General features: G+C 51.6%; 2 protein-coding genes across 2 annotated transcripts; one reads left to right on the top strand and one right to left on the bottom strand.

Moving 5' to 3' along the window:
• Positions 1 to 6,059: 6,059 nt before the first annotated feature.
• On the top strand, positions 6,060 to 10,425 carry PV07_01239 (uncharacterized protein; the record flags this gene model as incomplete). Its single annotated transcript, XM_016387749.1, has 7 exons — positions 6,060 to 6,877; positions 7,641 to 8,600; positions 8,655 to 8,883; positions 8,938 to 9,060; positions 9,109 to 9,162; positions 9,214 to 9,335; positions 9,384 to 10,425. 7 exons carry the CDS (start codon positions 6,060 to 6,062, stop codon positions 10,423 to 10,425), a joined length of 3,348 nt encoding a protein of 1,115 aa, XP_016254677.1.
• A 2,361-nt stretch (positions 10,426 to 12,786) lies between these two features.
• PV07_01240 (uncharacterized protein) lies at positions 12,787 to 14,941 on the bottom strand (the record flags this gene model as incomplete). Its single annotated transcript, XM_016387750.1, has 4 exons — positions 12,787 to 13,254; positions 13,325 to 13,381; positions 13,955 to 14,308; positions 14,360 to 14,941. The coding sequence occupies 4 exons, from the start codon at positions 14,939 to 14,941 to the stop codon at positions 12,787 to 12,789; spliced, it is 1,461 nt and encodes a 486-aa protein (XP_016254678.1).
• Between the last annotated feature and the right edge of the window lie 5,391 nt (positions 14,942 to 20,332).

Consider the following 20,332-nt stretch of genomic DNA (forward strand, 5'->3'; position numbering starts at 1 on the left):
TCACCCTTCATTGTAGTACAACTTCAACTGTACAAGCACTGTATTGCCTTGCCTCCTAGTAAATGTCGACGCATACTATGCTGGCAAGGCCTTTGGTCTCCACGGATTCACCTTTCTGACGTCTAAGAACCACCGGAAACTCACGTTCAAACCATCACGAAGAGGGTGCGGCACCATCATACCTTAGAAGTAGGTTCTCGGGTATTTTTGGATTTTGCAATGGTCACTACCTGCCCATAGATGGATAAACGCACGTCGCCCCTATGACAGACGCAACCCCCTCTCATGCTTCGAGTTTTTTTAGCGGCTGGCTGTCAAGGGATACCTGACACTTCTTCCCTTATCTTCTCCTATCTCTCAATCCACCTATCCTCTGGGTCGATTCTTCACAAATTTTTGGATGTGACACTGTCTATAACACAGCCAATAACACATCAACCGAGCCCGTAACACTAGGCGTGTCGTCTACAGGTGTGAATAGATAGCATGAGGGTCTGCCGGAGCGTTCAAGAACATTGACCAAGGAGAAATAGAGACCTTGGACACAACTAGCACTCTATTCTCTGCTTGGAGCAAAAGCTGAACTAACCTGCCGCTGAATCAAAACCACTGCCAGCCATGCCGCAGTAAAATGCCCTGCACATCCACGCGACTATAACAAGGGCTAACTAATAACTATATTCGGGTCTATATTGCTCTGCCTAGCCTTCCATCCTTCTAATCCCTATAGTCCTTGTCACGTGCCTATACCACCGACAGTCGACCAAGGGCCTTGCATGACCTTGCTCTTCCTCTCCCTGTCCAAACTCTTCAAGGCGTGTTCGTAATACGTTAGCGCTTGTCCAAGGCGTGTTTCTCGCCTGCCTCGCTCCGATATCCAGTGACCTGGGTCAAGTTCGGGATGGCTTCCACACGATTTGCTCATGCCGCTACGTGAACTCTTTCCATCGGGACCCACTCCGACGACGTCGGCTTCCACCCGTCGAATGTGCACATCAGTTTTTCTTTTCCCACCCGGCTGGCTTGGGATTGCTCCAATTTTCCCTGCAATTTTCCTCTTCCTCAACAACCACAGCTCGCACCTTTGGCGATAAGGTCAAATATTTGTCACCGAAGGACATCTTCGGCTTGCTGCCGGACTTTTGGTGGAATTCATTGGGTCCCTACGGAGATGCTAGTCTAGATCCCCATGGGGGTGGGTATAGCGGGGTGGCCTAGGCGTGGAGCGACTAAGATCCCTTGGAGCAGTGCTCTTTCAGTGAGATCCAAAGCATTCTGTGCTTGCGTGGCTTTCACACGGGGGTTCCAGACTCAAACTTGTTGCTGGGAATACTTCCTGAGATCTCCAAAGAGAAAAGTGATATAGCCGCCACCCTTGTCGTCTTGTTTTCGGACATCAATCACCTTCTACCTCTGCAACAAAATGTCCAAGAGCGAAACACTTACTGTTATCGACATGGCTGACGAAGGAAATAATGCTGAGTCGAGCACTCCTAAGGACGGATTCTTCCGTCATTATCGTGCCTTCCTCTACTGCGGGCTTGTCTGCATTGGAGGGTTTCAACTTGGTAAGTGTTTGCCATGGTGGACACTAGAATTGGCCTAACGACGACAGGTCTCGACCTTGGAGCCATTGCCGGCTTCCAGGCTATGCCAGGATTTCTCATGATATTCGGATATCGGTCAGACACCTCAGCTCTCGGATGGAACATCGACCCCACTGTTCAGCAACTCATAAGTTCGCTGATGCTGATCGGCTGTTTTGTCTCCTGCCTGCTTGTTGGTCCGATGGGAACCTATCTCGGCAGAAGATGGATCCTCTTCATCGGTTGTTGCATCAACCACGTCGGTGTCATTCTGATGATAGTTGCGAAAAACGTCGGCACGCTCTATGCTGGTCGAATCGTTATCGGCCTCTCGGTGGGAATCCTGGACGTCATTCCGCAGCTCTACATTCATGAGTGTGCCCCGGCAACGCAGCGAGGATCACTCTTGGGCGGCTTCAATGTCCTCGTCAGTATCGGACTGCTCATCGGATCCATTGTCGACAATTACACTTCCACGATCATGAGCAGGAGGGCGTATATCATCCCGTTATGCATCTTTTTCATCATGCCATGCGTCTTGTTGGCTGCATTACCATTCATGCCGGAAACTCCGAGGTGGCTCGTCGAGCACAACCGCCGGGATCAGGCCAAAAAGGCCTTAGCCCGGCTGCGCCATAAGAACACCAGCCCTCAGTCACTCGAAGCGGAAATGCAGGAGATGGTGCTATCTTTCGAGGCTGAGCAGTCGTCGCTCGGTGGCAAAGTTGCCGTATTCGACTGCTTCCGCAAAACGAACCTGCGCCGAACGCTACTTTCGGTGGCCCTGATGTCCTGCCTCACCGGTTCTGGCGCTGTATTCGTCTTGGTCTACGGCACCTACTTCTTCGCTATTGCGGGCCAGACTAATGCTTTCGCCGAGAGCGTCGGTATGACAGCTGCTGGCCTCATTGCAACCATCTTCTCAATGTGGCTGATCACTCGCATTGGACGACGCACCATTTTGTTGATCGGTTTTGCAGCTCAAGCTATATGCATGATCATTGTGGCCGCAGTGTTCCAGCATCTGTCGACCAGTACCACTGGTGGCAAGGTGCTAGTCGCGTTTACGATCATCTACCTTTTCTTCTACAACATGTGTATTGCGCCGTACCTATACCTCTGCGCCGGCGAGATTCCAACCCAGCGACTACGTGGATACACCTTGGGGTTGTCTATCGGCGTTTCGTTCGCGTGGAACTGGGTTGCGACATTTACTGCGCCGTATTTCCTGAATCCGGAGGAACTGAACTGGGTGAGTCGAGACCCTTCGGACTCGCGATTGGACAAGGCTAACATCGATACAGAGCGGCAAATACGGCTATATTTGGTTTGCCTCCAACATCATCATTCTGATTTTTGTCTATTTCTTGGTACCAGAGACCAAGGATCGTTCTCTCGAAGAGATAGACGAGATGTTTGAAGAGAAGCTCAGTGCACACAAATTCAAAAGTTACAAGTGCACACGTACTCGGGCTGCCCAAATAATCGAGGTGCAGGTGGCTGAGGACAAGCAACTAGAGGCAAGCAATCATGTCGAGTCGATTTGAGAACAGCTGCGACTTTGACAGCTCGACACCAGGGAATCTGGGACGGGAAAGGAGTGTTCGGTGGAGGAAATATGTAGCTGGAACAGCTCAGTTGGTATTCAGTAATGGTTTGTCTCGAGTCACTTGGACGGGACACCCAGCCTCACTGGAAGGATATGAGGATTTCGTCCTTCATTACTGGTTTTCGCCACATCATGGATAGTACGCGAACAGCAAGAGGAGGGTTAGACTCAGCTGATGCCTAAACGCTCTCGAGTCGTGCCCCTCGCTAAATGATTTAGAATCAAGCTCGGGGCGTCCACACCATTTTCCACATTCTCCGAAAGGAGTGCTCGTAACATTGGCTTGAGGACTTGGATGGCTCCCCGCAACTACCTACATTGTGTTCGGCGGAGACGTGTTCGAGGCTGGAATGCCCCCATGAATTCATAGTCTTAGTTTCTGGAAGTGGACACCGACCCAGAAGCTTAGAGTATTCCACAATCTACATATACCATTGTTGCTGGGACTGTTTTGCTGTTCGAAGATAACAGACTTCTTCAACAGAGTTTTGGTCCTCTCCCATCATCCACACTCATCACTCTCGGATCGTACGAAACGCTACACAAGTGTGGTTTGAATCTGCCCCCGGGTGAAACAGCTGCCCTTCCTCACTGGTTACCTCTAGCTATCAACATTCATAATTGCTGAAAATGAAGTACATTGGAAAAGGAAGCGGTCCTGATGGCATTGCCTACCCAGGCTCCAGCAACATCAATGTCATCGTCATTGGGCTTGGGTATGCTGGAGTCACTGCGGCAATTGAATGCCATAGGAAAGGTCATAAAGTGGCCATATATGAGCAAACCCCAGGTGTATCGACTCTCGGTGAGTGCATCGACTGCAACGCTTTGGGTGTCTTGCTAATCTTCGTAGGTGATGTGATCGGACTGTCACCAAATGCGGCGAGGATCATTTCGAAATGGGACAAGGGCAAGATCAAAGAACAAATCATACCACACGCCGGGCAATACATTGAGAACAATATCCACAAGCATGACACGGGAGAAGTCCTATACAGTCAACCAATGTCCGGTTACTCAAGCTTCGAAGGTTACCTAGCCCCTCGACCTCTACTGATGAAATTGTTCGCGGAGTATTGCCGCAGACTAGGAATTCCCATCTTCTTTGGGCACAGAGTGATTGACGTTTTCGACAATGAAGACGAAGCGGGAATCATTCTTGATACGAACAAAAGGGTGACAGCAGACTGTGTGCTTGCATGCGACGGCGTCCATTCTCGAGCTCGTGGTACTATCACAGGCTTACAGGACCGTGCTTATCCCACAGGTTACGCGGCATACCGTGCATGGTATGACTCGAAGCTGATACGCGATAATCCAAAGCTCCAATTCTTGTTCAAAGGCAACGCTGACAAGATGGAAGTCTTCATCGGGCCGAAAATGCACGCCATTATTGGGACTTGCTCACAGCAGAAGCTCGTTACGTGGACCATCACCCACACTGACAATACCGATGTCAATGAGTCCTGGACGCAACCGGGGAAGATCGAAGACGCTCTGGATTATGTGAGAGATTGGGATGACCGGATCCACGAAGTTATCAAACACACGCCTCCTGGCCAGATCTTTGACCACAAACTCGCCTGGCGAGACCCATTACCACGCTGGACTTCCAAACACAGTCGTATGATGGTGCTAGGGGATGCAGCACATCCTTTCCTACCCACTTCTGGTCAAGGCGCCGGTCAGGCCATTGAAGATTGTGCGACCATTGCTATTTGCTTGGAACTGGCTGGCAAAACCAGAGTGCCACTCGCCTTGCAGGTGTGCGAAAAGCTCAGGTAAGTGATTCTAAATTGTTCTGGAGGTCGAGTCTGTCTAACAATCTTTTCTTCAAAGGCATTCCAGGGCATCTTTGGCCCAGAAAATGGGAGTCGAAACTCGCGAGGTATGGCATCGAACGAACTGGGAATTGCTCAAGACCAACCCAGAGACTGTATCGATGCCCAATCCCGCTTGGCTGTTTGCGCACAACCCGCAGGATTATGCTTACGAGGAGTTTGATATTGCTGCGCACGCGATGGAAACTGGATCAGCCTATTTGCCTACGAATGTCCCACCGCCGGAAGTGAACCACCGAATCAGCGATTACAAGGAGGAAGAAGGCAGGAAGTTGCTCAACGGCACGGCCACTTTGCAGGCAAAACTCTGAACAACGAACATTTTGTATCCACGACCATTTTTGGGAACATTTCCCTGTATCTATTTAGATCAACGTTGCGACTTTGTCGTTATGCAGGAACATCTGTGCGTAACTTGCGACCGGGTTTGGAACGTAGCGCTTCCATAGATCACAGACCCTGCCCAATTGAATATTTACGCCTTCAGACATGCATACACGGTAAACAGCCAATTGTGGCTTCAGAGCACCGCTAGCGTTACGACACATCACTATAGTCACAGGGTTTGGAGACCAGGTATAGTCCATATCCCCAACTCCACAAGCATCCTGGTCGAGCATCACAAGCTCAGGAACCCTCTACCAGAATTACGCCCGACGACGGCCATTTACTCTCCCCCTTTACTTTCCAGCGGCCTTTTTTGTATGTACGTCTGGCCGAGGTGACTGGGCTCCAAATCCCCAACGCTGGACTGCCTGTAAACTCCATTTCTCCGCTCGGGCGGATTCCCTCCCCGGATTCTGTAGGCTCACTCCGGCGTCGGCCTCCACCCGAAAACCCCATCTACACTCTCTGTGGATGGTCCGATACACACGTTCCCCAGGGAACTCAATTGTGGACGGGGTAAGGGTGCATGTCCGATACCCTGGTGCCCTCTTTGATACGCGTTTCAATTCTCTTGATCTATCTGCTCAGTTTTGAGAGTGGCGATCCAACACAACGTTTCCAGTTTACCCATGCACAATGCCTGAAACCACGGTCCCCTGGGATATTTTCCCCCCTACACCAAAATTGGACCTGTCCAAAGCACGACAGCAAGGACTGGTAAAGACCGCACGGGGTATCAGGCTATGGCACGCGATCTTTGGAATTCCTCTCGAAGCAACTCTGCGAGCGGGACGAGTACCAATTCTATTGATGCACGGAGGGGTGAGCAGTTCGGATTGGAATGCGCTACAGGTCGAATACTTGTCCCCGAATTACACGGTCATTGTCCTGGATCTCCCAGGACACGGCAGATCTCCATTCGATGACCGAGAGCTCTCGTACGAGAAGGTGGCCGCAGATATTGCCGGTGTACTCGACGTTCTCAAAGTCCCCAAAGTGGCCATCATCTCGTGGTCCGAAGGGACGATGATGGCTTGGTCGATGCTCGCTTACCAACAGCACCATCGCGTCGACCGAGCGTTCTGCTACTCGGCCCTCGATGACTACCGCAAAGCCGATGCAGAGAAAGTCATGCAAATATGGATGGTGGGCGAGTACTTCAGCCGGACGCAACGGGAGTGGGAAGAAACACATCCCGGGGAGAAATGGGATGAGTTCTTGGGTGCCTGGATGACCATGTGGACGAGAGAGCCCATCTGGACGGTCGAGTCGTTCAGGCATTTGCCTATCAGGGGTCAAGACAAGGGCGCTCCGATCGTGTGGATCGTGACTGGCGATCACGACGAATGGATTCCCCCAGAGACGCACGATCGCATGGCCAGATTCATCCCAAACTCGAGCTATCTCAAGATGCCGAGCGCTGGACATCTGACCTTCATCCAGAATCCTACAATGTACCACCGGATGATAGACTGTTTCTTAGAGGACACAGATGTTCCCTCAACGCTGAGGGCTTCGCTGTAACCTAGGTGCTAGAGGGAGAGCGAATTATCAGACATCCTTGTCAATAGTGCAGAAGAGACCACAGTAACCAAGCAAATATGATGCTGGATGCAAGGAAAAGCCACTCAACCACAGAATTCCAGAAGTCAAAATAGCCCCGCAACCCGTCATTTCTCTTAATTCCTGTGCCCAGACTCCCATGCCTCCGCATTAACGGCGCTCATCTATTCCGGAGAGCCTCCGACGACGACTAGATTTGGCTGTCCCCAATTTCGTGTGACAATACATACAAGGCTAAAAAAATGGAACCTATCAAGAAGTGTGTGCCATGGGTTAAGAGGGCCAGCGCAGTGTCCGCCTTCACATCTAGACTCAGAGTGTGCGTTGAGTCGATGCCTTGTATTCGGCTCCCCCAATCCTTGTTCTGTACATAATGGAATCCAAAGACTCTTTGCCAGAACACTCAGCACACAAGATTACAATGCCTCGATTCAAGTGCTTGTCATGTGGCAAACAATACTCCAAAGCCGAGCATCTGAAACGGCATCAACGATCTCGTAAGTCCTGTACGCCACCCTCCTCATAGCAAGCTGCTGACAATTATAGACACACAGGAGCGGCCTTTCCAGTGCAACATATGTGACAAGTCCTTTTCAAGGAGGTCCGAGCTCCTCATTCCAAGATAAAGAACCATCAAGCTAATCTGCAGTTCAGTGACGTTTTGCGCCGGCATCAGAAAAATCACCCCACTCGCCGTGATGGCAGATCAACCAGGCGAACACCGCCGAATGAGCCGTTACCAGAGCTTGTGGATACGATTGTTGTCTTCTCCCAAAATGAGGATGCTGCTCATGAGCCAGAGGGAGATGTTGAGGCTTCTTCGCCTACATTTTCTACAAGACAAGTACACTTGTCTGCCACGAGTCAACAACGTCGAGCAAATTCCCATGTGTCGGAGCGACAAGACCCCTATCAAGATAGTTCTGTTCTCCCAGATGCGGACAGTTACATTGCCGAAGAACCACTGGAACTGACGTGGGACTCAACTATGGTCCAGTGTGCTGCTTCAAATGCCAGTTCTTATATTGCGATTCCAGCCCAAAGCCTGGGACTTGAGCCTGTTCCATCACCAAGTTGGCAAGACGAAGCCTTACACGACGCCGACCACTCCATTTCCCAGATTGAAACGACTTTGCAACCGCAAATGACCGAGTGCCAACCCTCGGCATCGGCAGAGGTTCAAGAGCCGCCAAGAGGAGGCGCTGTCGACCTCCAAGAGTTGTTATTGTTTCACGATATTTCGACCGATGTCCTTCCATTGAGCAGTTCACTTCTTCCTACCTTGCAACAAGCTTCTCGTCTGAACATATTCAGCCCTGAGTCGGCGCCTCTGCGAGGACTACAAGAAAACTCCGATCCTCGCAAATGCTTTACGAGTCTGGTCTCAACAGAGCGCTTTGGGAAGATTCAACGCCGTTGGCATTCGCACTCAAGCAGACCAATTCGACTCATGCCCGACCTGTGGCGCAATCTGGCGGAAAGCAAGCAAGCAAATCTCTACAACGTCGAAATCCCACAAACATGCACTTCCCAATCGTCTGAGAAGCGTATCTCGAGATGGGGCTTTGACGAAGAGTGTCGTCAACAAATGCAACTCACACTCGACAGCTTGACGTGCGCTCGCAGCTCTTGGTTACCAGAATCTCCATGTTCACTGGAATCTGACAGATATCCATCAAGCACTGGGACCGAAAGGCTTACGCTCCCGTCCACCGAGACATGCGAGGTCGCCCTGGAGATATATTTCCATCAATTCCACCCAACCCTACCAGTTATTCATCCCCCGACATTTTCGGCCAAAGACGCACCGTTTCCTCTGCTGTTTGTCCTGTGTCTACTCGGATCCAGCATTCTAGGCTCTCCCAGCGCCATAAAATTGGTGTCCAGCTCTTTCACCGTGCGTTCTCCAACCCTCCCCACGATCTACGGAGCTAATTTGGAGGATATCTAGATGATCCTGGAACTGGTAGAGACCGAGTTGCAATCCGATATGGCCAGAAGGGGGTCCACCATGGAACAGTTAGGGGTGCTCACCACTGCCTTGCTAGTGCTGAATCTTGCCGCCATTACTGGCGTAAGTGACCTCACCCTGGGATGAATGGCGAAACTGATCAGACATCAGCAAACCTCGCGATGCATGGCTCAGGTGGAGATGCTCTATGTCAACCTAATGGCAGTACGTACATGGGGCCTTTGAGATCGGCCTCAAACTAACTCTTCCACTTAGCTGGCACAGTGGCACGGACTTTTCTTTGTCCAGGACGATCTCACTGTGAATTCGACGTTGGACGCCATCGACGACGAAGAACGAAGATGGCATTCCTGGGCCAAGATCGAGTGTGTCAAAAGGTAAACATCAGCCACACCTTCTTCGCGCCTCACGCTCACTGGAAACAGGCTGATTATCGGCATCGTCGAGAGCGACATCTGGTTTGCCAGCCATTTCGCGACATGTCCCATGATCCGTCCCGAAACCATCAGACTTCTCCCACCATCCGACATGAAACTCTTCCATGCCGACACGGCGGCGCTCTGGTCCCAATTGAGGCCGAAATACGAAGCCGATCAGGGCCCCTATATTGTTGAATTCTATGTTCCCCTACTGAGCTCACGAACCCCGGAAATATCGGCGCTCTTGACATTGCTCCAGCATCGAGTCTACGAGACAAAGCACCGACTGACGTGCTCCAACGAGGATCACCGGTGCCTGGAACCGTGGCGACTGTACAAGACAACACCTAGCGACGCTGTTCTCGTTGATAAGATTGTCGGACTCCCTTCTGCAATACCGCTGAGCCGCGCCGACATCAATGGTGTCGTCTCGTGGCACACTTCTTGTATCTTGATGACGGCCAACATGCGGCATTTCGAAGATGCGGCCGGGTGCAGCGGGACTGCCATGGTGGCACCTTCTCTGCGCGACATTGCCACCTGGGCCTGCACGCCCACGGCCAGACGGGCCGTTGTCCATGCCGCACAAATCTTCAAGCTGCTCTTCTACCGTCGAGTATCGGACATGGTCAGCGTCCACACGGTGGCGGCGCTGTTCAAATCCGCCCTGGTGCTGAGTTTCTACCTCCTCAATGCGCCAGAGACGGTTCATTCCGCGAATCACGGGACCTTGGAGCTGTTTGACGACGTCGACTGGTCTGTCGTCGGCTCACTTGGGGTGTCGAACCACCCCGGCGCTTTGTCTGGACCGGTTGATGCTGCTGCCGCAAAGGACGACCCTGTTGGCCAATTTATTGAAACTGGCGGCGGTGTCAGCATTACTGGTATCTTCCACGCCCCGGGATTCTCGTCGTGCAGAAGGGTCCTGCTCCACGCCGCCGATCTGATGCAGACTATGGGGAAGTGGAGATCACGGACGTTGTCTCAGATTTTACACCTCCTGACTGATGACTTGATGGATGTCGACTCTGCCGATAACTATAACTAGGCAATGATAGTCGAGTCAAATCTACCTACCCACAACACCCATGAAGCGCACTCTCTCTGTGAAGCTATGTCTCGAACTTGATACCATGTTCCTGTGCCTGTCTAAAAGCCTCGCGGATGACCTTCTCGTGCTGTGGGCTCCTTGGCGTGATACTGGCCGCAAATGGCTTTGGGACGCTGAGGAATCCCGGCACCATTTCCGTCTCGGGTTCGATGACGCCACCGTGTTCATCTTCGGCCTTCCGTATGTCGAATCCCCATAGTGTGCGGACAATGTTGATGTAGAGGGACCGTTCGGCGACGTGGACACCTGGACACACCCGGCGCCCGGCGCCGTAGGTGAAGTGATCTCGTTGGTATGGATCACTGATATTGATGTAATCGGCTGCGGGAAGAGGCTTGTCCAGATACCTGGCCGGTTCAAAGGCTCGTGGATCCTTGTGCAGACTTTCGTCCATGTGGATTGCCCTGGCCGGTTAGCTGGGGTGCATATCTTTGAACGTGCCACACATTCCCAAACTTACCACCAATTAAGCATAATGACGGACCCGCTGGGGATGAAGTAGCCTCGATACCAATCGTCCTCGCTCGTGGCGTGAGGCATGCCGAATTTGTTGACGGGTCGCCAGCGAAGCACTTCTTTGACCAGGGCCCGGACATAGGGAAGCTTCTCTTCGTCTTGCCACGCGGGAAGTCTGTCCTTTCCAATCACTTTGTCAATCTCTTCCTGAGCCCGCTTGACTACCTCGGGATGGAGCACCATACAAAGGAGGAAGTTGTTGAGTGTGGTGCCTGTGGTCTCGGAACCCGCCTCAATGAGGCCGCCGCAGGTGTACGCGGCCTGTAGATCGTCGATGCCACTTTTCCGTGGATCGTTGACCAGGAAATCCTTGCAGAAACACTCTTCGGCGGTTCCGTCAGCGACCTGTTGTTTGAGATTGTTCCAGAGATCGAGATAAACTTGGCTGTCATGCTCGAACATTTTCCGCCCGACGGAACGCCAATTCCCAAAGAGGCACTGTGGTAACTTCGTCAGAGACGGGAAACTGTCCACGAGATATGCACCGGGGGCGGAAACGTGGGTGAAGTTGTCGAGGACCTGATAGATGCGCTTCACCAGGGGGTGATCCCAGCTGGGCAGCCGATAGCCGTACGTCAGCTTCACGATCACCGACGCGCTGTACCTTCGATTGTGCATGTAGAAATTCTCGGGCGTGTCGAGGAGCTCCGTCATGAGTTGCTTGGACTCGAAATCCTGGATGGGCTGGTACTTGATGGCCGACGCGGCGTTGAGAAGCGCGTGGCTGTATTTGCGGAGCTGTCGCCATTGCGGGCCGTATGGCATGAACAGCTGTCTTTGGCCGCCGCTGACGGTGTCGGCGGCCATGGGGGACGGTGCCCTGGAGGAGTAGATGGCGGATTTTCTGTCCATCAGTTCTCGGACCGCACGGGGAGACGAGAGCCAGACGTAGTCGGCACCCCCGATCTTGGTGTAGAAAATCTCGCCGTATCTCCGGTGCCACTCGATGGCCTTTTCTCGCACTTTCTCGGTATCCGCGAGATCGAGGAGGTTGCCGACGAATGGAAGACCACGAGGGCCGGGCGGAAGGTGGCGTCTTCTGGAGTCCTGTCCAGCAAATGCTTTAGTTCTGCACAAAAATGGGTGTTCTCGGCATACATACCTTCAGACTCGAAGGCGTGTTATAGAGGTAAAGAGCCAATGCCGAGACCACGGGCAATAGTGTTATTACCATAATCCATATCAAGATTCTGTTCGAAAAGCCCAAGGCGAGCGTCAGGGATGACGGTACGAGAGCCATGGGTTGTCGTGGCGATAACAACGAAGGATCGGTATGCTTTGTCCTGTGCCAATGTCGCAGAGAAGTCGTGACAGACAGAGAAGTGTCTTGCAGAAGGCAGCCCGGTCTATTATCATATTTCAGAGTACCACATTGCCAAAGTTGCGAGGCTATCAGAGTCATGGATGCTAAAGTCTGGGATTTTACCGCGTCCACAAAGATATACTCCATTTCCTTCCTCTTCCACAACCAATGGCTGTTACTACAGGAGGCATACTCCCACATTACCAGCACATACACATGTTGTGGGGATTGTCGAGCAAGCTATGACATGAATTTCTTGAAGTGGAATAATGTGGGATCTTCCTATTCTCCCTGATCCCCGGCCTCCGCAGACTTCAACACCGTCTTTACTACGGAAACGTATCGTGTAGGCAAGTCTAGTAGAATCGTACGACCCGAGGATTCCTCCACTGAAGTTTTCTGGTCCGAGAAAACAGGAGGAAACATTTTCGTCAAACTTCTTCACAGAGTGTGGAAATGTCACATCCTTCTCCTTGTACTTAGTTTTCTGGCTTACCAGAAGTGCCAGTACCACAAGTCAAATCACCCTGACCAGTGACGAGATCAACTGGGAAAGAAACGTGCTCGTGGATCCATTTCCATTTCCCGTCGATCTTCCTTAACAGACTAGTCATTCGAAAGGTGAAGGAGAACTGTTTTCCATCTGTCCCTGTACCCCAATATCTCTGAATCATGGTGCCGTAGCCCGAGTCCTTGGAGGTCGCCACAATTTCCAAATCTTTGCACGCGAGGTGCGAGTCGTCGTAGTACACGTCAATGCTGTCGTAGTGCTGAGCGAAACCTCCACGAGGAATCACTTTCATGAGATCAAAGTACATGGTCTCAGGGAGGTCGTAGAATGATTTTGCCCTTTCCTTATTCCCAAAGTCGGTGTGGTTGAAATGGATCCATTCTCTGTAGTGCTCCAATATTTCTTGTTCTTCGTTTGCCAGTTCAGGACGGTGATACTGGAGAAAAACCCGAGTGAGTATCAACTCTCTATTGTCTTGTGTTTGGACGACAGAGGTCTCCACGTACCTTGCTGGGTGGCATTCCAAGCTTCTCTTGTACCGCTTTGATGGTGGTCAGGTTTGACTGCCGATTGAATTAGCTAGTAAGCGGTGAGAAAAGGCCATGAGGCTGTCACTTCGTCCATCCATTGCGACTTCTCTGAACTACCCATCGTGATCGTTACTGACAAAATAGGAGGGCCTTCGCAAATCTTCGGAGTGCTTGGAAATCGTTGTCACCGTCAACAGCTGTTCTGTGACTAAATGCATATTAAGATTGACCTTGTCATTAATACCACATGTGTAGTTCACCCCACTCTACGGCTTGCAGGGGCACGACGGCATCCCGCCGTTCTCCACAAAGATACCCCGTATGAGCCACATAGATGCTATTGGCCCCAACTTCTTAAGCGAGCTACAAGGTATTCTCTTACTAACGCTCCTGAGGTTTCAAGGACGTTTTGTGTAGTTGGCTGTCAGCAACACTGGAAATGATCCTGTAACCTATCTTGGGAAATCATCTAGGGGAATCGCCATTCAAAAACGACGACCAGTCTTGCTTCCGGATCCATTCTTCTACAGTGCCGAGTTTACACGGATGTCGCAGCTAGTAAAAATGAGCAACGACGTCGTCGACGGCGGAATGAGACGAACTTACCGCGTGAGGTTGAGTTAAGGCGGGATCTTCCCGCAGCTTGAATCCAAACTCGGTCATATTTGCCATGCCCTCTGCCAGCATTTCTCTCACGTCGGGCTCCAAATCACCGGGCATACCGTCTATGATAACGTGGATTGGGAGCGTGGTGATTCTGGCCTTGACGTTGAGGGTCTTACTCCACGCTTCAACGAAGTCACCAAATTTCATCCATGCTCGATAGCCCATGAGCTTTATCCCCGGGGGCTCTTGGAGCAATGCCTGAACAAGCGGGCCAGTATCTTCCTCGGCGGCGATCAAAGGAAGTGGGGTATCGGCAGTGAACTGATTGACAAAGGTGAAAGACCCGTCTGCTTCCTGTGTATCCTTCAGCCTACTTGCCTGTCAGCATAGTGGAGGTGCATATACCTTCTTAGGCATTTCTGTCGCCAGTTGAGCAAAATTTGACAGGTAAACGCCGACTTGAATTGTACTCGTCTTCTTCCAGAGCTCAGGATGTCTTTCTTTCCCGTACTTCTCTGCATGCGCCTTTGTATCCGCGTGGTAGGCACCTGTGTATTTCCCTTCACTGTGTTCGGCCACATCTGCAATGGTGGAAAAGACCAGCCGCTCTAGGACCGGGACAGTAGCTGCTGCATCGAATATGTTCTTGCCCTGCTGAAGCTCGTACTCGTAAGCCCATTGACTGAGTTTCTGACCCGTTTTCCGTGTTCTGGTCAGATTTGGGTCGCTCAATGGTTTCCAAAAGTCGGTGACTCCGAAAATGACATGAGCTCCTTGGAAAGCACGGGACAACGACTCCAAATCGTTAAGGTCCGCTTCCACCATCTCAACGCCACAAGCAGAAAGTCTCTTCGAAGATGGTGATCCCAAAGACCTTGTTATTCCTCGTATTCTCCAACCTGGCTGACCAAGAAATGTGTCCACAATCGAGCCCCCCTGCGTCCCGGTCGCTCCAACAATTACGAAGATCTTGTTTGTCACTGTCATGATGGCAGGACTGCAAATTGGTGCTCAAAATGGTTGTACTGATGTCCTAAAGTATTGCCTTGCATTGATCTTACGTCTAGATTCTAAGATGAAAAACTCTGTAGAAAACATTCGACCAGTCCACTCTTTACTCGAGAGAACAAAGGCGGCATCCCACCACCAAATCGATGCACCACAGATCCCACATGCCACATCCGCTCAATCGAACCAATCCGCCACATAAGCTTCCCTAAAGACGCAGGATCAAACCAAACACAATGAAACACAATCAGAAAATATCAAAAAGCTTCATGTGGTAGCAGGGTTTCCGAGAACGTACTCGTACGGGATTCAAGTATGGGAAACCTCGACAACGTCAGTGTGATAGTTGCGGGTGCTGGCTTTGGAGGTCTCACTGCAGCCATAGAACTGAGACGCAAAGGCGCGTCGGTCAAGGTTTTTGAGGCCACCAAGGAACTCACTGAACAAGGTCTGATCATTCTATGGCCCGAGCACATGTCGCTGCACACTGAACCGACCTAATATAGGTGACACCGTTCAAATCCCTTCGAATGCTACCAAGACCTTGAGCAAATGGGGAGACGTGCTCGGAGAAATCGCAAAAGATTCAGCCCAGCCGAAGTTTTTGGAATGTCAAAACTCCCAGGGGACTCTGCTGGTCAAGCAAGTTTTGCCTGGGCAGTACGACGGATATCCCATTTTGTACCCGAGCCGTGGTCGAGCCCACAAGATCATGTTCGAGTACGCGAAATCAATTGGTGTCGAGGTCCAATTCGGGACCCGGATCTCCCGATACTTTGAAAATGAACACGAGGCTGGAGTTTTTGTCGGAGACGAGCAATTCACGGCTGATGCGGTAATCGCAGCAGACGGAGTCCACAGCAAGGCCAGAGCCATCATCACCGACAACCCAGAGAGTTCTCGGTCGAGTGGGTTTGCGGCATATCGTTGCTGGTTTCCAGTGAAGGCACTGCCGGACATTCCATTACTGGACGACATTATAAACGCAAAGGAAGACCGCTATTGGACTTGGATCGGGCCAGATGTGCATGCTCTGGTTATGACAAATGTCAAGATGCAGTGGTTGGCATGTTTCTGCACGCACAGGGTAGGTGTAGAGTTTCCCAGACGCGCCATCTATACTGATCACCTTTAATGGGTAGGACGACTACACAGCCGAAGAGTCATGGAGCTTTCCCGGAAGGAAAGAGGACTTGTTGAAGGTAGTTGAAGGATGGGATGAGAAATTGAGGACTATCTTTGAATCTATACCGCCAGAGAAGCTGATTGACTGGAAATTGCTATGGAGGGATCCTGTATCGTCATGGGTCTCGAGAGGAGGGCGGATTGCCCTTGTTGGTGATTCCGCCCACCCCCATCTTCCAAGTTCGGGTCAAGGTGCGGCTCAAGCCATCGAGGATGGGGCGACGATAGGTGCTGTGCTCGACCGTGCGGGCAAGACCAATATTCCTCTTGGCCTGCGCGTATACGAGAAGCTTCGGTGAGTTGATTTTCCTCTTGCTCTCCATTTTAATCCTGACTTGGCGCCTTGCAGATTTACTCGGGTCAACCTGACACAACGCATGGGCTGGGAGTTGCGGCACCTCTGGCATGAAACAGATTGGGAGGCTGTCCAGAAGAACCCCAAAATCTTGGAGTTCCGGCAGCCGTACTGGCTCTTCGGAGGCGATCCTGAAGCATATGCGTACGAGGCATTCGACGAGGTGGTGGAGTGCCTGAACACAAACCAGGAATTCGTACCAAAGAATGTCCCTGAGGGATATCGACACAAGCCGTGGACCATGGAGGACATGTTGAATCGTTCAGGCCGTAAATTTGTAGTCTACGACTGAAGAGAAGCTCAAATGCAGCTATGCGGCTATGGTCTTTTGTGATATAGTGATATTATCTCAGTTCAAAGGTCTTTTGTCTACCTCTTGTCCGCTTTACCCTTGCGACTTTGCTGCAGACCTATCATAAACTGGGGCTCGAGGGCAACTCAAACTCGGCAGCTCCGGTAAACATCCTGAACCTGTGATACTTGACAAATCGCAGACCTGCCATCTCACCAATTTTTCTGATATCTTCAAAGGTTCTTTCTTTTCCGCTGAATAGCTGCTGACCTCCAAGCTGTTGCATTTGTGTAACCATTGGCCAGCCTGATTGCTGTCTGGAGTTGTTTCGTGATGCTGGCTGATTCGCGGTTTCTTTTGAGGCGACCAGCCTTGGGATGAATAGTTCATTCACGATGACCCTTGCCTTGCGGTTCTTCTTCAGAGCCGGCTTCAGCATAGCGAGAACTTTGGCAGCAACGTCATCCTCATATTCTCGTCTGTGGGCATGGTGTTAGTCCTCTACCTTGAAGGAGCAGGGTGATCGCTTACATCACGCCACGTAACCAGTAGACATCTGCCACTGTTTTTTGGGGAGTGAAATAGTCGTGGGCCTCAAGTATAACTTCCCCTCTTTCCATCTCCTTCTCGTAACCCTCAAACGTCTGCGCGAGGCGGTCAGTGGCGTAAGGGCGGAGGTACGGATGACATGCCTTTTTCATGACTGGAATCATATGCTCCAACTCCTGGCATATGACGTTCAAAGATGGAAATTTCTTCTTTACCTCCAGCATCACACTACCGAGCCCGGCCCCGACATCACAAACGGTAGTCCCGTAGCTGTCCCATGGCAAGTCAGAGCGTGTGGCTGCAACAGTGATTGTTGACATCCACGGAACCCCAACGGTCATGTTTGTCATGCAGTTTGACCCTTCTGGAGTGAAGATGTATTCGAGAACGCCTTTGCCGAAAACCTCGGCGAATGCGCCATCTTTTGCATCAATACTGTGCATTCTCTTCGGGTCTTTCATGACCGTAAGCCAGGCGGGCCCTGCCTTGTACGCGTCTTGTACTCTGTTCAGATCGCTTTAGCCTGTTCTGCCACCTAGACGTGTGAGAGCCACTTACTCGAGCAGGCAGCATTCTCTGGCCCCATTTCCAGACCTCAATTCCATGCTGTGTCGATTGTTGCGGAACATGTCGGGTGCAACTTCAGAGAAGATGTGACGATGAGTCAGTACCCGCATAGTACAACCTGGCAGGTGCCGCGTCAATACCAAGCAAAATGTTTCTGGCGAAGCTGGGATTACCAAGTTTGTGCTCATCTGTTTGACAAACCTTCGCCAATTGAGACAGCGTAATTTCTCCGCCATTGTCCGCGATCTGATCTGCGATCTTGAGATCACAAGCAACCTCCAAAGCCACTGCCGCGTTGTTTGAGATACTTTCGTACATCAATTTCAGCTTTCTGGGCATGAGCAGGGCAATGAGTTGCTGGCAGTCTAGAATCATTTCCTGACAAGCCTCCCAGGCGTCGCGGGGGAGCAATTGGTCGTCGTACTTCCATCCGGCAGTCTCAAATAGGGAAGGCGAGTCATTCCCAAGGAACTCCTCCAGCTTCCGGCCTTGACTGGAAATATTGCCTAACAGACTGGCAAGGAGTGACATAATTGGCACAGCAATCACAAAGGCCAAAAAGGGAGGGTTAGCCAGCAGGCACGCTTCCAACGCAGACTGTAAAGGCTGGTGATATAGTGCAAGCAAGAGCTCAAGAGCAGTCTGCTGTCGATACAGGCTTCTGGACGATGATTCTTCACGTTGGACGTCATGATTTTGGTATCTGCTTCGCAGTATCACGCAGTCTACTGCAACTCCTATGCCTCGGAACGATATTGGTGGAGTAGTCGTCGGATTGGAGCCGACAAACCCTGCGCCACAGCATCGGAGTGGGTCCCGCCTCCCGGATGCGAATATGGGGCCCCAGCTTCATTGCCCCATGGATGTCTGTATGGAGCACTTGACTGTCGGTACGGACGGAGTACCCTCACAAGGCCCAGACCATTAACGTGGAGCCGCCTAGTGCGAGAGCATCGAGAAATCAAGGGTCGAAATGTCGCACAGGGAATCTAATGCCTTGCATTCGTGAGGTTCTACGTGATCATTTATCCGACTCATTCTCAACATCGAAAACTTGCCAGATCTTCCACACTCAAAATGGCAAAGACGCCTCGAAACACCAGAGGCGCGGGTCCAGATGGCGTCGTCAAACCCCGCTCCAGCGGCATCAAAGTCATTGTCATCGGCTTGGGCTATTCTGGAGCTGCTGCGGCTGTCGAGTGTCACCGCAAGGGTCACGACGTCGTCGTGTACGAGCAGTGGCCCGGGATTACGCAACTGGGAGACATCATTGGGATTACAGGCAACGCTGCACAGATCATAGCCAAGTGGGGGAATGGCAGTGTTCACCGGAGACTTTCACCGCTCCTGTCCTCCTGGCGTGCCAACAATATCAGAAAATACGACACGGGCGAAATCCTGTACGCGCAACCGATGGTGGGCTATAATGCCGGTTCTGGCTATACTGCGCCTCGCGGCCCGATGGCCATCATCCTCGCCAGCCATTTACGAGAGCTCGGTATCCCAATTCACTTTGGCAAACGCATTCAAGACTATTTTGAGAATGAGACGGAGGCTGGCGTGGTGGTCGACGGCGAGAAAATTACGGCTGACTGCGTCCTTGCCTGCGACGGGGTACACTCAAAGGCTCGCAGTTTTGTGGTCGGTGTGAATGACCGGCCGTACCCAACGGGATATGCCACATACCGCGCATGGTTCGATGCAGCAGAGGCCAAGAAGAACCCCGACCTTGCGTGGATGTTCGAGGGGGATAGTGACAAAATGGAGACTTATATCGGGCAAGACATGCATTGCATCCTGGGCACGTGCTCGGGAATGAGAGGCGTGGTCTGGAACATTACGCACAAGGACATCTACGACAATGTGGCCGAGTCTTGGTCATTCCCCGGCAAGCACGAAGATGTCTTGAGCTACGTCAAAGGCTGGAACAAGCGCATCCACGACGTTGTCATGGCCACTCCAAAAACGCAACTGGTCGACTATAAATTGGTTTGGCGCGATCCTCTTCCCAAATGGGTGTCGAAGAACGCAAGGTTTATCTTGCTCGGAGACTCCGCCCATCCATTCCTTCCGACAAGTGCTCAGGGAGCCGGCCAGGCCCTGGAGGATGGTGCTACCATCGCCATCTGCCTCGAGCTTTCAGGCAAAGCAAACGTACCTCTTGCACTCCGGACATGCGAGAGACTGAGGCAAGTGCACATATTTTCTGGTTGTACGGGCTTCCCGCTAACTCCAACCCAGATATGCCCGCGCATCACTGGCACAACAGATCGGCAAAGAAACACGAGAAATCTGGCACAAGACGGATTGGGAATTGGCCAAAAAAGACCCCCAATCACTTTCCATGCCTCTACCCAAGTGGTTGTTTGGCCATGACCCCCAACAGTATGCTTATGACGAGTTTGATGCGGCAGCGAGTTCA

This window comes from Cladophialophora immunda, assembly GCF_000835495.1.
Source record: "Cladophialophora immunda strain CBS 83496 unplaced genomic scaffold supercont1.1, whole genome shotgun sequence".
In the NCBI taxonomy this organism is placed as follows: Eukaryota; Fungi; Ascomycota; class Eurotiomycetes; order Chaetothyriales; family Herpotrichiellaceae; genus Cladophialophora; species Cladophialophora immunda.